At 33.5% G+C, this 15021-nt stretch overlaps 1 protein-coding gene across 1 annotated transcript; it reads left to right on the top strand.

Moving 5' to 3' along the window:
- The first annotated feature begins 10113 nt into the window (after positions 1-10113).
- On the top strand, positions 10114-13793 carry LOC122275224 (phosphatidylinositol transfer protein 3-like). The gene is made up of 7 exons (XM_043084209.1): positions 10114-10358; positions 10739-10856; positions 11128-11216; positions 11314-11360; positions 11468-11556; positions 12047-12180; positions 12690-13793. Exons 1-7 carry the CDS (start codon positions 10263-10265, stop codon positions 13392-13394), a joined length of 1278 nt encoding a protein of 425 aa, XP_042940143.1. The 5' UTR covers positions 10114-10262; the 3' UTR covers positions 13395-13793.
- Positions 13794-15021: the final 1228 nt, after the last annotated feature.

Raw genomic sequence — 15021 nt, 5'->3', positions numbered from 1 at the left:
TTTTGAGGTTGACAGAGATTCAAGACCACCTAACACTGGTATCAGAATCCAAGTTTATTAATAGTTTTAGGCCCCACAATTCGCGAGAGAAATGAACTCCAACCCAATGCCTGATATGTAAGGGAGAGATTGTTGAGATTGTTCCACTTTGTTTATAGAAGGAATTGGCAGTTAATTTGTAAGTGTAAAGGAAAGTCTTACCTTTTGAGACTTTTGAAATTGAGAAAATGTCCAAGACTCCAAGACCACCTAACAATATTATTGTTTTCTGACCATTTCAAACTGTGTAATTATATCTTCTAATGTTATAATTGTTAAATTTTGTAAGAGGGAGTTTAAGGAAAAAGGAAAAATAAACCATGTACGAGGAAGGATGAAGGATGCCTTCTCAATGCCAAACAAAAAAAGGGCTAATATGAGATAAAACGTTGCTTACACCATGGAACTACTAGGAAGTCATATTGGGTATGATCTACACAATCGTTTAACAACTTTGTATGGAACTATTGCACAACTATCTTATTTTCTCTCTTTTCCTTACCTCCAATGGTATCTTCTCTCCCCTCTCTCGAAATTTCTTTCTCCCAAGTGGTCTTTCACATCTCTCTTTCCAACTTCTTCTTCAGAACTCTCTTGAAATTTCTTTTCCAAGTCCCTAACCCGATCTTTCACATCAAAATTCTCTCTTGATCATATATTTTGACTGTGTTTTTTTGGATGTATTTTGATGGATCGATTGTTTTTTAAAATAATGAGAATGAAATTAAATGAAGTTAATTAGATGAATTTAATATATGTATACAAAAACATTAAAAATAAAATAAAATAATAAGAATATTGTATTATTATAGAAAGAATTGTGGTTAATCCAATGCAGAATTTTGAAATAAATAAGGTAACATGCAAAATTTGACATCTTTAATAAAAAAAATTATCTAAACCTACGGGGGTCAAATTAGCAACCTATAATTTAGCCTCTAGATAAAGTCAAAAATCAAATTAAGAGATAAAACAATAAAGAGATAGGGTAAGTAAGAGATAAATCAAAAGAAATTAGATTAGATTTCTAAAAGAAAAAGACTTCGCAATGCAAGTTGGATTTCATTATTCTAAGGAGAAACATAAATCTCTATATTAGGAAGTAACTCTCCACAAGCTAAGGAGGGAAAAAACTCTCCACAAGCTCCATCCATAGAAGCTCCTTACGTACAAACTCTATCACATATAACGACTCCAAAAAATCTTCCTTGAATTCCTCTATTATATTGAAAAATATATGAGGTTATGAGAGATTGTAAACTCACCTATTATAATAAATTTTACCTCCAACAATCTGTGGACATAAGTTTTTATATCAACCACGTAAATCTTTACGTCTTTATTTATTTATTTCTATTAGCTTGTTTATTACTATTTTATAGATGAATGTGAAGAGTACTATATCAAAGCTCGAATCACCATTATAGATTGGAGATAATTCTTTCACTCGTTCCTGTCTATTATGCAAATTTCGGCATTAACAAAACCAATGAAAAGTCTCAAATTGGATTCACAAAAATCATAAACATAAATACACAAGTTTATGCAACCAGAGGGCCAGCAAGGCGAGCTTTCTCGTGAAGATTGAAGTTTTTTTTTTTTTTTAAATATATATATATCCTTTTTTATTAGTGAGATTATTTTGGGTAATATATTAAGAGTAACATTGCTTATTATTACCGTTTGACACTTTTAAACTTTATTTTTAATTTTTTTTTTTATATTTTTTTAAAAAATCACTTTCTTAATAATTAAGTAAAAAAAATAATAATGTAACTTTTTCCATATATTAATGAGTTTATGGGCCGGCGAAACGGAAAGAAAGCTAATGTTAAATGTTTTTGGGCCAATTACTGAAACAGAGATTCTACTCACCTAGCCTAGCTACAACCTACTTGGATATAATATCAGCGAGCCCAATTGAATGGACAGGAATAGTGTTGGCCAAGGCCCTAAACAAATCCCTTTTTTTAGAAACCAAGAATAGGATTTATCCATAAACTTGAAAGGAACATTCTCATATAAGGAAAATATTATATCACCATCTTCTTCTTATATTCAAAATTATGAAGCTAGAGAACAGGAATTAAGCTTTTCAATCGAGCAGTGGTAGAATCAATGGTTACAATCATATTAACGTGTTTTTCATGGATCTTAAAATTGTACTGATCGCAGGAGAGAGAGAGAGAGAGAGAGAGAGAGAGAGAGAGAGAGAGAGAGAGAGAGAGAGAGACAAGAGAATTGAAGAGAGTCTGAAAAAAAAATGTACCAACAAATGTGAACATAATAATCACAAGAATACAATTAGAAGTCACGGAGACTGTCTCTTAAAAAGGTGTAAAAAACAAGAGGCAAAAATACAAGGGGAAGCATGTACGGTGGAGGAAATGCATGAATGAATGATATATAGTCCAAAAAAGAAAAAATGAAAGCCGTAGGCAGGGGATCGCAGGCTTTAAGGAGGCTGCACTTCTGATCTGTGGGTCTCAGATTCATCAGACATTCGTATATCTGAGTGAGTTTTGACATTTTTATAGCATTTTCCATCATTGTGTGTAGATGTATGTCTCATCTCCCGATGCCTCCAAATGCACCAGCCCACAACTAAGATACTCTCTACTCCCTATGTTGGCACTCCCCATCCTGCTATTACCATGCACTTTTTTTTTTTTTTTTTTTAAATTTTTTTATAATTTAAAATTTGATTTTATTAAAACTTACAAAGTCTAAGTTTTATTAGATAAATGTTAATTCTATATGAAATAACTTAATATTTATAAAATGATGCGGTTTGATTTAATACATTAATTTGTAAAGTTTATTTTATGTAAAATAAATTTAATGTCTTACGTCGAGCCAAGCAAGTACCATCACATTATAAAATATGAAATGGAGGATATTTATATAAAATCTGAAATTCAAATAAAACAGTTTTTTTTTTTTTATTTTATTTTTATGAACATAGAGCTAATTCCCTAACGACTTTTTAGTTGATATATATAGAGCATAAGGTTAAAGATTATGATTCATGTGATTTAGTAATTAGTACCTGAAGATAATCGTTGGTGTGATCTACTTTAATAACTTGAAGATATGCTGCTTTTGTCTAATCGTGCCGTCAGTTCACTGTCTCAAAATTAAAGAAAGAAAAAAAGCTTTAAAGCCTAAAGACAAGAACTCAATTATCATCATGAAGCACTTTCACTTGAACAAGCGTGTTCTTTACGGCTAGCCATGCCACATCTCTCTCTCTCTCTCTCTCTCTCTCTCATTGTTTCTGGGAACGTATACATCTTCATTGCTTTAAAGCATGAATTTCAACTTTTAAATGTTTGAACATATATATATATATAATATTGTGGAAGTTGGACGAACATTTCCCTTTCAAAAAAACAATAACTTGATCATCAAGTATTACCGTTAAATTACTCATTCACTCAAGAACAACATAATATATTAATTGGGAAAAAAAAAGAAGGTAATGACCACAAAGTACGTACGTACTCTTATGAAATATATATATATATATATATATAAATTTGTCTGGCATTGACATTTGGTTGTATTAGTTTAACAACCCTATATACCTACAAAACTACCTATTGATCTCCATTTTGCATTCCCTGACAGTTGTGATCTTCCTAATCACTGATTATCGAGAAAAACGTCCCTTAATCATAGGAAAAGGGCGCTTGGAGTTGGATTATTGTTTTAACCACAATAGCACAAAGTAGTAAATTAAGTTCTATTCATCATATATATAATCATAGTTTACTGTGATCAGCAGCAGCTTAATTAATTAATTGATAAAATATAAAAGAGTTTTTCTATTGATAAAATATATTATTAAATAATTTGATTTTTAATATTCAAAATTTTAATTTTTCTTTTAAAAATCAAATCATACATTGTTAATTAACTGTGTAAAGTGCATTCTTTACACGAACTTACAAATAGGAATTTTCAATTTAAATACTTTTTAACAGTATTATTTTCTCTTATTGTATTATTGGCTGAATAATATTATATATAGTTAGAGAGTATAAATTGCACATTTTCTTTGAGAAAAATAAGATCTATTTTTAAATATTTATTTTATTTTTAAGTAAGTCTTAAATTTATTCATTTTTTTAATAATAATGCATGTGACTTACACACTTTAGGTATGACTATAAATATCATTTGTCTTATAAGAAAGAGTAATATTGATGTCTGTATATAAGATACCAAATTAGACAATGCAATTAACCCACGGGCCGTCCATTGAAACACCCGGTTATAATTTGTTCGTTGAGCCGAAGATTTTGGTAGACACGATTATTAGTGAGGGATCATTTGGGTATGTCACAAGATTTGGAATCAAAAGCCACGGATCAAGTACTTTTCCTTTGTCTATTTGGTAATGAATATTTATCCTTGCCTCGACCTTTTCCTAACTGAATTAATTCACTTTCTTTTTTGGTTTGTTCTAAAATGTGAGTCAGCCTAGTTAGCTAGCTAAGCTTAAAAAAGTAATTAGCTAGCTGGTTAAATATAACCATTAAAGTTTCTAAAAATATCAAGAAGCTAGAAATTAAGGAGGCCAAAGCTGTGGGCGCACCAAACCTTTTTCCTCAATGGTGGGGGCTGGCTTTCAGTCACAAAGGCAACGGGACCCCTACCCCCAACCCCAAGCAAAGCAAAGCAAAGCATCGTGATATCATGTGAGCCTGAGGTTGTAGTCAACATTGTTTAGTTGTCTTTGTAACGGTTCCTTAAAGATTCAATATTTTGTTCGGTTGTGTCGCAAATGTCCAATCCAAAATGATGGTTGATTCCATTCGCAACTTGCACACACGTTCTTTGCCTTGCCTTTTCACAACGTTTACAGACAGGCAGAACTCCCTCCTCAGCTTTACGTAGTAACAGTACTACTTCCCCTTTTTAGATTTGAAAGGGTAAAGCTGGTTAACCACACAATAAAATATATATATTCAAAATATATATAAACATATAAATGTCAATTTTTCAAACATTAGGCAGTACTGATCGATGATCATTTTTTGACTTTCGGTCACTCATTTTATATATGCAAAGATTAATACGCAATATATCGTATGATCCACATGCATGCTCGTATATATTATATATAATGAACAACATGCATTAACGACGTACCATGGCATATTGAAGTAATATAGTATGAAGTTTGCATGGTTCTCATGTCATGAAAAGTCTCCTGTTTCCATCTTGATTTGAATATATATATATATGCATGGGCCATGGCTACGTGGACACGTTAAACATCGGTTGTCGATCGGTTTGACCGAGTCTTACAATTTGCCGACACATATATATAGTCCCAATCTTGAAATTCTATCAATTTTTTAGTATAAGATATTTATAACATGTTTAATATTTTAATATTATTCATATAAATTACACGGATAATATGAATTGTACATGATCAACATTTAACGTGCAGTTATTCATGTTAATACTGTTTATATATATAAATAATAGAGAAATGATTTGTTAAAATTTCAAATAAATTACAATTAAATGGCAGTCCTCTTATAAAAAAATGATTTTTACTATAAAAAAAGTGTAATTTAAAAAAATAAAAAATAAAACTCACATTTTTATAAAAAAAAACTGCATGAAATTTGTCTATTTAGAATTTGTATTGCTGCGACTACATTTTTTTCATTGTTGATTGAGGTTTGGGTTTTCTGATGGAGCAATATAATTTACCAACGGGTGCTGTTATCGTGGTGTAATATATCATGTACTGAAGCGTTAATTAGAGAATTTTCAGTAAATGCTAGCTGTGACATGTTAAATAGGGATTTACTAGTGGAGACTGCACTACTCATCATGTCACGTTTCAGAGGGGGGGAAAAGACTAGGCATGATGACAAGCTACACATGATGATATGAGAAAGCTTAAAATACAGACCACGAGAGGTGGCGACACAATTTAATTAAAAAAATTCCCAATAAGAGATCGATGAAGACGGACAACGTAATTATTATCATGTGTGATCATTTGGTAGGGACGAGATCAGAGATCATGAAAAAAAGTGTGACAGGCCAGGCAACTTTCTCTGTGATGATTGCAGCCACCCAGCCGGATTTTATCTCACACGTACCATTTTAGTTTTATAGACTAATACATCGAACAAACATAAATGAATCCCGATCCGAGTCAGAGAAAATTGCATCAAAATCAGACGTTCTAAACCATTAATCTTGTTTAACAAAACATGAACTAGTACTGCCGGTCTCCTGCCTGTGTTAAACGCCGATTTAGTTAATGAGTGACCGCCCAGTTGCTCACAAGTTCTGAAATACCCGCCCAGCTGAGCTAGCACGTCTCTCATGTTGACAACAATATCCCCTATTACATGTACGTACGTAACCATATAAAGTTACAACAACAGACAGAAGCCTCCCATATGAACTGCAACTTTCCTTATTTTATGTACTCCATTTAATACTTAACGAAATCAGTACTGTTGCCCTTTTTCACCTTATCTCGTTTTTAATAGGGGGAGATCAGAGATCAGAGAGAGAGAGAGAGAGAGAGAGAGAGAGAATATATAGCAGCCAGAGAGGGAAGCAATAGCAATAGGTTATTTGAATTTAAAAATGCCATGATTCAACGATGATAATGATATAGTTTAGGGGGTGGGGTGGTGTGAGATCAGAAGGTGGGGAGGGTAATGTTTCAAATTTTGAAATCAGTACTAAAAAACTAGAAATAAAAAGAAAAACAAAAAGAAATAAGGTTGTTTTAAGGGTAGGTGAGAGCTGGGGAATAACGAATAAGGATGCAACTTTAGGACAATGAGGCCACGTGGGAGGTCTGCGAACCAACAGTATCATATCCCCCAAAGTCCTCATCTCTTGCCCAACTCTCTCTGATCATCCCGTCTCAAATACTTTGGATATTCACACGCAGATAATATCAGAGCGAGAGAAGAATATCACAGTTTTTTTTTTTTTAATAATGATTTTACATTTTTTTTAAATTAAAAAAAAAAAAAAAGGGAAGAAGCTTAGGTAAAGAGAAGAATCTCTCCCACATTTGAATGAGTACAAATGTAACAAATCGTTAGCTGAATACCACCTTTTATGTTATTATTTTAATCATCACGATAAAGCTTACAACTTGTTCCCTTTTTTTCGCCCCCTTCGCCATAAAGCTTACAACTTTGGCTTTGGGAAATTCGACTTAACATCCTTAAACTACGCTTTCGCCATATACCTATTGCATCTATGCCTATGCCTTACCCTATTTATGATCATCCTCTGCCTCTACAAACTCGCCTTTCTGCAGTATTTGGTGGCCATTTATTAGGTAATATTGTATAGCATATTTTTATTTTATTATATAAAATAAGATATATTTATTTTATTATTTAATAATAATAAATATATTATATCTTATAAAATAAAATAAAAAATAATATTATATATAATCATTTTGATGTATTCTATATATATTTTATTGATGTAATTGATTTAATTAAAATTTTTAATATATAACTAACCACACTAATGAAATATATAAAAGTCAATGCAAGTAATATTTTTGTAAAATGAAAGTGAAATGAAAATATTGTAATGTATAAAATTTTGTCCAATTTACTTATAAATGATTACAAAAGTACAGGACACGTGGAGAATGTCCTGGGCTTCCCTAGTGGCTCTTTAATTGCCATGCAAACACGGAGGGGCCTTCGCCGTGACAACAACGGACTTGTGGAAAGCTAAAAATAAAAAATAAAAATATTAATGGAAGACAAATATCAATGTTTTGACTTATGGGACTACGTGTTTTGTTAATGTGCAATGCCTCGTGTTTTCACAACTTTGAACATGTAATAACCCTACATTGACTAATTATCAGTACCAATTAACAAGCTTGATTAGAAAATAATAATAATAATAATAATAATAATAATAATAATAATAATAATAATAATAATAATAATAATTATCAGTCCCATTTGTTTACATATTGAAATAGAAAGAATATGTTAGAAAATATCTCAAATATATATACTTATACCTTTGAGTCAAATAAATTCTACAAAAAATAATAATATAAAATGAGTGATATGTATGATTTATACAGCAAAGCATACTACTGTTACATTGACGTCATATTTGAATAGTAAAAATATTTTATCTTATTATTATAATTTTTTAAAATTTTCATATAAAATATAATAAATAATTCAATTTTCTTAAATATCAAAATAATAATATTAAAAAAATAATATTCTAACAATATTTTATTCAATATTTAACTTTCATCTAAAACTATCTCATTTCATCTCATTATTCAAATCGCACCTATGTTTGATTTGGTTGTTGAACCAAACTAATTTATCTCAACTCATTTTAATTCATTCCAAACCAATTATTGAATAAATCTATTTATTTTTTAATTTTATATAATAATGTTAGTCCCACCCGCTCCGATGGGAGCTTCCGTAAATATATATTTTTATTTTGTGATTAAGGAAATACTTTTTAATGATGTTGTAATTTATTTTTTTTAAAAAATACCAAAATAACTAGCGATAATTGAGAGCTCCCAGCTGTGATTGTAGTGCCACTCAAAAATTAAATACATTTTAATTTATTTCATATATTTTAATATAAAAAATTAAATTAATCTCAACCTAAAAAATAGTTAAATTTACCCCCAAAAAAATTTATACAATATTATTATTTAGAAGTTAACTCGGGAACAAAAGTGGCAGTAAAAAAAAGAAACATTAAGAGCACTAGTAATGACTTATTTATCTTTATCTTTATTCTCAAATTTGAATAAACTTCCCTTAAAATCATCTACATTAGCTTATATATATCTATAATTTTGAATAACTATAAATAATCATTATTTATCTTTGAAGATGTCATTTTCTTTCTTTAAATATTATTTTTATTATTTTTTCTTGTCCAAATTATGAATTTGTATAAAATTAGACCACACATAAAGTATGTGTGGATTTTTCTATATTGCTAAATATATATGATAGATTGAATTTATTGGACTTGGATATTAAATTTGACTTAAATTTATTAGACTATTCAAATTTTAGGAAAAAAAATATAATAATATTTTTTTATTATTTGGTCAAAAAAAAATATAATAAAAATATAATCTAATGTATAAATTATTTTTTTTATTTTTAAAATTAATTTTTAAAAGATGTAATTTTAAAGATAAAAATGCAAATACAAAACTGTCTGAAAACAGTACTACTACTGTGTGTATCATGTGTGTGAATGTGACCATTTAATTAATTATTATTATTATTATTTTTTATCTCCGTATATCACTCCACGTGTTCGATTTTATTTTGGTCTCATTATTAATTGCATCACAGTGCTTAGTCAGTAAATTATCATCATAACCCTACTTAAATTTACCAACACAGAACGTTCTCTCTCGTGTAATTACATCAAATGCCATTATCTGCATGTCTTTTTCTCACGAATCCAATTTCATGTCTCCTTCGTGGAAATGGGGTTGTAAATTGTAACACCCTTGTGACGGAGCACATATATATAAGAAAAAATATAGTTGTAAGTATAGTTGTGTATTAATCTATATATCAATATAATGTGATTGGTTAAAAAATAAATTTTATTAAAAATAATAAATTTAAATTTTAAATATAAATAAATCAAATATTAATATATAGATTAATACATAACTATACTTATACGTAATAAAATTTTATAAGTCTAAAAATGGAAACTCCATTTTCCAAAACCAAGCATGGATGCGCTTCGAATTAAGCACCAAGGAGGATTAAACGGAGGAGGAGGGGCAAGAGTGGAAAGTACTAATTAAGGAGGCCATCACCGACTGATGGTCCCACTAGGGTTGGGCCCGTGACGTTTTCCGTTACGAATCGCCATCGTACCGTCTTCGCGATGACATATTGGCATTGACCGAAGCAATAATGTTCTGAGGTTGAGAGTGCATTTTATTAAATGCCTGCATGCGCAAGTATATATGCTTATAACGGCGTTATTAGCCGTCGTTTGCTATAAATACGGGCTCTTTGCCCTCACTTTTTATTGAACCCTATATCTCAATATCAATATCTCTGCCTCTCTCCATCTCTTTCTGCAACGAGTTCGGAGTTTTTTATGGTTGCGTGAAGCAGAAGTCTGGTATATTCGTGTTTTCTTGGAGACTCGTAAGTTTTCTTGAAATGGGAAAGAAAGAGCAGAAGGATCAGAAAGACGATGCCAGGGTTGAAGCTGTTCTGGAGCTTCTCAGAAAACAAGCCCCCCTTACAGTAAAGCAGGTGGGAGCTGGGTTCACTTTCTTACTATTACGCTATTTGTCACCGAACTTAATTTGCTACGTCTTTGAAACAATGAGCATCTCTGTTTGAAAGATCTGTATGTGTTACTGTTGCTGCCTCTCTCTCTCTCTGTAGTTTTTTTTTTTTTTCCCTCAAAGAACCATCGTGCATGATCTCGTGGTTTGCTTAACTGTATAGAAAGATCATTCTATAGAGAGTAAATAGTAGCTAGCATGTTCAGCTAAAAGTATCTTTCTTCGTTAAATTCTTCGAGTTGTTCCATGTACTTGAGATGGACAAGCTAATCATTTTCTGGAACTCGGTTATGAGTTTGTCTTGGCTTTACAGTTTACACTAATGTGTGGCACTATTGTCGACAGGAGAAGTTCTGCAACAAGGCTTGCGTAGAACGGTTTCTGAAAGCAAAAGGAGATAGTGTGAAAAAAGCTGCGAAGAACTTAAGAGCTTGCCTTTCCTGGAGAGATGGTATTGGCACAGGTAAACGTTTCCTTCTTTCTCCTCCTCAAAAGCTATTCCCACCCGTCTTTGCAACCAGCCTTTTTGTTACCGGTTTCTTTTCTTTTTGTCTCAATGAGCAAATTAAGAATCTTGCTTTCCCACTTTGAATTAAGCGTTAAAGTTAAATTCCCCATAATGATTAAAGTCACTTCCTCACTACACCAAAAAATAAAATAACAATAATTCAAAATTGAAGTAAGTCTATGGTTGTTTTTTAATTCTCTGTTGGCTTGTTTCATTTTGGACATAGATCACTTGATGGCGGATGAGTTCTCTGCTGAGATCGCCGAAGGCGTTGCTTATGTGGCCGGTCATGATGAAGAATCCAGACCTATTTTGGTAACTCACCAATTACTTGCTCTATGTTTTTTTGTTGAAAATAAAAGACAGTGAGTCGAGATCGGACTCAGAAAAACTTGTTCTACCTTTGTTACAGATTTTCCGGATTAAGCAAGATTACCAGAAATTCCATTCCCAAAAACTGTGAGTATCCAGACATGAAACTGGAAGTTTTTGTCGTAAACGTTGTAACAATTCTCACAATATTACTCATAATAATTCTTCTTTCTGGTTAATTTTAATCCTTTTAGGTTTACTCGTTTGCTGGTGTTCACGCTGGAGGTTGCCATCCAAACCATGCCAAAAAACGTCGAGCACTTCGTTCTTCTTCTCGACGCGAGTAAGTTTACTCAGAATAACTACATGACCATCCTTCTGAAGTTCATATGGGTTCGAAATTGATGTCTACTTTTAGCCATTTTGAGAATATTGACCTCAAATCTGTACGCATGCTACTGTGTACGTGGCAGCCTGGTCAATGGTTTTAGGCACGCCACCATGTCGGAGCACCGGCAGTCTCTGAGATATTCTCAAGAAAGTGTCTGGAGTGCCCCTGAACTGTCATGGTCGAGGGCCGAATAATGTTTCGGCAGTGTGGGGGTATTATTGGGAATTGGAGCTTGTACTCTCCTAGATTTGGTCAATTTCAAAGCTGTAGCTTCCTTAAACAAATGATCTCCAGTGGGAGTACCCGGGATTCTACTTTTTGCTTTGCCAGTAGAGATAATAAAAATAAAACCTTTTTTTTTTTAAATTTAATTCCAGTGAGCAAATCTTATTTAAGGGATATATAAGCACCGAGCTTACTTTGAAAGCATGATGCAATGCAGGCTTTTTCAGGTCTGCATCGGGTTTTATGAATTTATTGCTGGCTACACTGAAAATTGTGGCAGAGTACTACCCAGGCAGGCTGCACAAGGCTTTTGTCATTGATCCTCCATCTCTATTCTCTTATCTATGGAAGGTGCGTAAAAGCGTTTAAACCCATGCCCTGTTGAGGGCAGCTCTCTCTGGTCCATGGAGTCCAGTTTGTACCAATATTACCGTTGAATTTGGATGTTGGCATATTGCATTGTTTCTTACTGTTTGAGTGGACCACCTTTGTATAATTGCTCTTTAGTTTTCTAAGTACTTGAGCCACCATTATATCATCCAGTCAATTCTAAAACAGCCCGTTTCACATTCCTTTTTCTGGGTTTCGACAATCCCGCCATAAATTATTGAACCTTAATTTAAAAATTCATAACTGAGTAGGATAAACTAGTTGAAATTCAGCTGAATTGTTGAGGTTTTCCTTGTCTTTAATCAAAAGTCGTCAAGTGTGTAGATTAGATGTGGTAGGCTGACATTTTTTGTTTCCAGCATTGAAAATGCAGAAGATGTCTGATCATACATTATTTTCAAATTGATTAGAAATTTGATAAGGAGTTGAGTAAAATATTGTTGACCATCTACTATATTCTATGGATGCAGGGTGCTAGGCCGTTCGTTGAGTTATCAACGGCCACGATTGTTGTATCGTCACTAGATTTTGAAGAATCCCTGGACTTTAACGATTTCTCATCCTACCCACAACCACGAGCATCGTCCCTTCGATTTGACCCTTCGTCTTTGAAATCAACGGCCAAGATCGGCTCATGCTCGTCCTCCCGTTTCTCCTTCACGGTCTCGCACCACTTTGACTCGCTGAAACCTTGGTACCTAAGCTTAACTGACACGTCAGCTTCGAAAGTAGGTCCCACGACACCATCTTCTTTGGGCCCCGCACTAATTTCCCCACTCAACGCTCGATCCTTCTCGTTCGCATCACCGGCTGCGAGAACTCCACCTGCGAGCATCTACGGTGGAAGCAACATGACTAGGCCAACGAGGAAATCTCTGTTCCCTTCAACCCCGTTGCCACAGCGTACTACCAACAGTGAGCCTGGCAAAATCTCCCACCCTCGCACCCCACGGCCCTCATTCCTCCAATCACCGGCCATGTTTTTCCGCAAGGATTGCCAAATCAGCCGTAACGACAGGTCTCGGGAGTCTTTCTTGCCATTCTTGAAGTTCTACAGGAGGCCATACGATGAGATGATTTACAGGTCAAAGATGAGGCCCCCACTTGGTGGACTAATCTCCATCGTTTCTCCCCACCTAAGACGCCGCCACGTGTCCGTATCGCAACGGTTCTGATCTAGCATGGAACTTGAGAAAAAGGAAAGGCCAAAAAAAAAAGTACATAATGAATTAACAATCTCCATGACAGTACTGCTAATAATTTTATTAATTATTTCTGCCTTCAACTTCGAGGAAAAAAGAAAAGTCACAGCGACGACGACGTGCTAGGTGGGGTGTGAGAAGGTGTGCACCATGCCCTATTTTGAGGTTTGTGGCTTCACAAGTCTACGTTTTGGGTGCAAAGCATCATCATGCATGGGAACAAGACAGCGTGGTCCAGACGGAGAACATTTTGCTTTGGAAATCATATGGTGGGAAATAGAACTGTACTAGAAGCACCAAAAAGTTGAAAGGAATGCCTCTGTTTCGATTCAAAGTTGATATATAAATCTTATTTTTTGTTGTTTGTGAAAACGAGAGTTTTTTTTTTTTTTTAGGTAATAGAATCTTTTGGACTTATTATATTACGTCGTTGCTTGGACTTTGTTTATAATAATAATGAAAAAAAAAAAAACTCAGATTTGAAAACTTTCATTTTGTAGCGTTGTTCTTGTACTATTTTGCTGATATCTCATATTTTAATGTGTTGGTTTCAACGTTGTAGCAGAGTTTTAGTAGGAATATGTGTCGGGTTTTTTTGTTTGAGAAGTCAAAACGGAGCCTCTACAGTTTATATTCTAAGAATACGATTAAAATAAAAAAAAACGGTACAGTTGCATAACATTGGGAATTGAAATTGACATGATACCATACAGATCAACACTGCTTGTAGACACATATACATCTGGTTCTGAAGATGGTGTTTTGTCGTGAAGCCGGTGTCGTTTAGGCATCAAGGCTCTTTTGCTTAGTAGTGACGTAAGACATTTGGGATCCTTCCATTTGGAGTCTACTGTTGTTTCACCACTTCCTAGCTTGGGCCTTGTATTTTACCCTCAGAGTTCAGAGTGTAGGGTTCATTCAGCAGGCAGTGTTTTGTACTGCTATAATATACTGTTTAAAGAGTTTGGAGTTTATTCTTTGTTGTTTGTGAGTCTGAAGGTGTCCTTTTCATGGTTTTTTGGAGCGAAAGAGCACCTCTCTCTGCCTTTCTGGTGAATATGGACAAGGGTTGTGAACTAGCGATGATGACGATGGCTGGGATTTCACATAAGCTTCCCCAACTATAGTTCTCTTGTACATAGAATAGATGGCATTCACACCTATTCCAATGTGAAACTCCTGGAACACCATCCGTCGGATGGCAAAGTCTTGTTCATCGTTTTGATATATCCATACAAAACATTTTAGAATCCAAATTCAAGTGCTGCCCAATTAATCTGCATGATATATAGCCAGCCACGTGGGTGATTTGATGATTTGCAGAATGATTAATGGGTTTGATCATTGAGCGTCTGTATACCTCATTACATGCCAAATGGCTAATACTATAATCAAGCAATCCACTAAAAATGTCATGTTTCTTAATTATTCATCATATTATACTCCAAAAAGGGCAAAAATTGTTTTCTTGAACGCCATAATCGGTGTACTTAGTAAGGTTGGGGTAAATACATAGTTGTGTTCAACCGTATTAGGTTTTGGTTCTCATTGAACATGGCAAATATGCAGGCCTCCAAATTCAAGTCTGCCCCTCTCGGAG

Source organism: Carya illinoinensis, chromosome 1 (genome assembly GCF_018687715.1).
Source record: "Carya illinoinensis cultivar Pawnee chromosome 1, C.illinoinensisPawnee_v1, whole genome shotgun sequence".
Classification (NCBI taxonomy): Eukaryota; Viridiplantae; Streptophyta; class Magnoliopsida; order Fagales; family Juglandaceae; genus Carya; species Carya illinoinensis.
The sequence above is the reverse complement of the archived record's forward strand: the minus strand, read 5'-3'. Positions and strand labels throughout refer to the sequence as shown.

Excerpts from the sequence above, each read along its gene's own strand:
- LOC122275224 (XM_043084209.1), top strand. The coding sequence starts at position 10,263 with ATGGGAAAGAAAGAGCAGAAGGATCAGAAAGACGATGCCAGGGTTGAA. Across the intron at positions 10,359-10,738 it reads CCCCCCTTACAGTAAAGCAG|GAGAAGTTCTGCAACAAGGC; the intron begins GTGGGAGCTGGG and ends TATTGTCGACAG. Across the intron at positions 10,857-11,127 it reads GAGAGATGGTATTGGCACAG|ATCACTTGATGGCGGATGAG; the intron begins GTAAACGTTTCC and ends TTTTGGACATAG.